Raw genomic sequence first — 1,042 nt, 5'->3', positions numbered from 1 at the left:
CGAGGGGGCCGCGGGAAGCGGGCGCAGGAGCCCCGCCGCGACGGGCACCGCCGGCGGGAGGAGCGAGCCCCGGGCTGCGATTACGCCCGGCCGTCGCTGCCTCCCTCCGTGATTTTTCTGACATAATTGGCAGCGACTGTCRCGTTTCATCATTAGCAGCTCGGCCGCGGCGCGGGAGATGCCCGCGTGCGTGCGCTCGCTTGCAGCCGGCGGCAGCGGAGGAGGCAGGGTCGGGTCCCCCCCACCCCACAACCGGCTCTGCAGGATGCTCCGGCTCCCGTGGATCCCTCCCGAGGCGTCCCGGGGCGCATCTCCAAGGAGGGGAAGGGGTCGGGATGGGGAACGCGCCTCGCCGAGCAGTCCGGTCCCATCCCGGGGGTCTCAATGCCCACGTTGCTCCCGTGCCGGGGCGAGCAGAGGGCTATTGCCCCCCGTGGGCTTGGCTGGGGGGGGGACACAGCACCCAAGCGGGGCGGATCCGGGAGGTTTCCAGCAGGGATGCGGAGCTCCGAGGCCCCGCCGCCGCCCTGCCCTCGCTGGGCAGGTGCCAGCTCCGGGGAGGCGGCAGCTGTGCCGGGGCAGTGACGCCAGTGCCGCGGTGCCACCCGGGGCCGGCGCCTCTGTGCCTGGCTGGCGCGGGGGCCGGGCAGAGGCCGCAGCTGCCGGTGAGCGAGCATCAATCCCCCTCTGTGCCGCCGGCCAGCCTTCCCCAACCTCGTGCCCCCCGCCCCGTCGCCCCGCCRCCTCCCGCCCCGTCCTCGTCCTCGTCCTCGGGGGCCAGCGAGGGCCAGGCTGCGCCCGGGCGCGTGCCGCCGCTCCGGGGATAACGGCGGCGTTTCCTTAAGGCCTCCTGGGGGTTTCGGCGACGCGTCAGCCAGCACCGGGAGCCGGGATGCTGCAGGTCGAGGGGTGACGCTTGGCCCCCGCCACAGCCTCCCGCCGCCCCGGTTTGGACTGGGAGCACTGGGGGGACGATGCTCGGCCCCCGCTGCCCCAGTTTGGACTGGGAGCACTGGGGGGATGACGCTCGGCCCCCACCGCA

General features: G+C 74.7%; 1 protein-coding gene across 1 annotated transcript in view; it reads left to right on the top strand.

Moving 5' to 3' along the window:
- The first annotated feature begins 498 nt into the window (after positions 1 to 498).
- Positions 499 to 1,042, top strand: part of GLA (galactosidase alpha) — an 8,313-nt gene continuing 7,769 nt past the window's right edge. Inside the window, exon 1 of the mRNA XM_026066276.1 lies at positions 499 to 544. Coding sequence (XP_025922061.1) covers positions 499 to 544 — 46 coding nt within the window. The remainder of the gene's footprint in view (positions 545 to 1,042) is intronic.

The sequence above is a fragment of the Apteryx rowi genome, unplaced genomic scaffold, assembly GCF_003343035.1.
Source record: "Apteryx rowi isolate R43461 unplaced genomic scaffold, aptRow1 scaffold_24, whole genome shotgun sequence".
In the NCBI taxonomy this organism is placed as follows: domain Eukaryota; kingdom Metazoa; phylum Chordata; class Aves; order Apterygiformes; family Apterygidae; genus Apteryx; species Apteryx rowi.
This window is presented reverse-complemented; position numbering and strand designations above follow the sequence as displayed.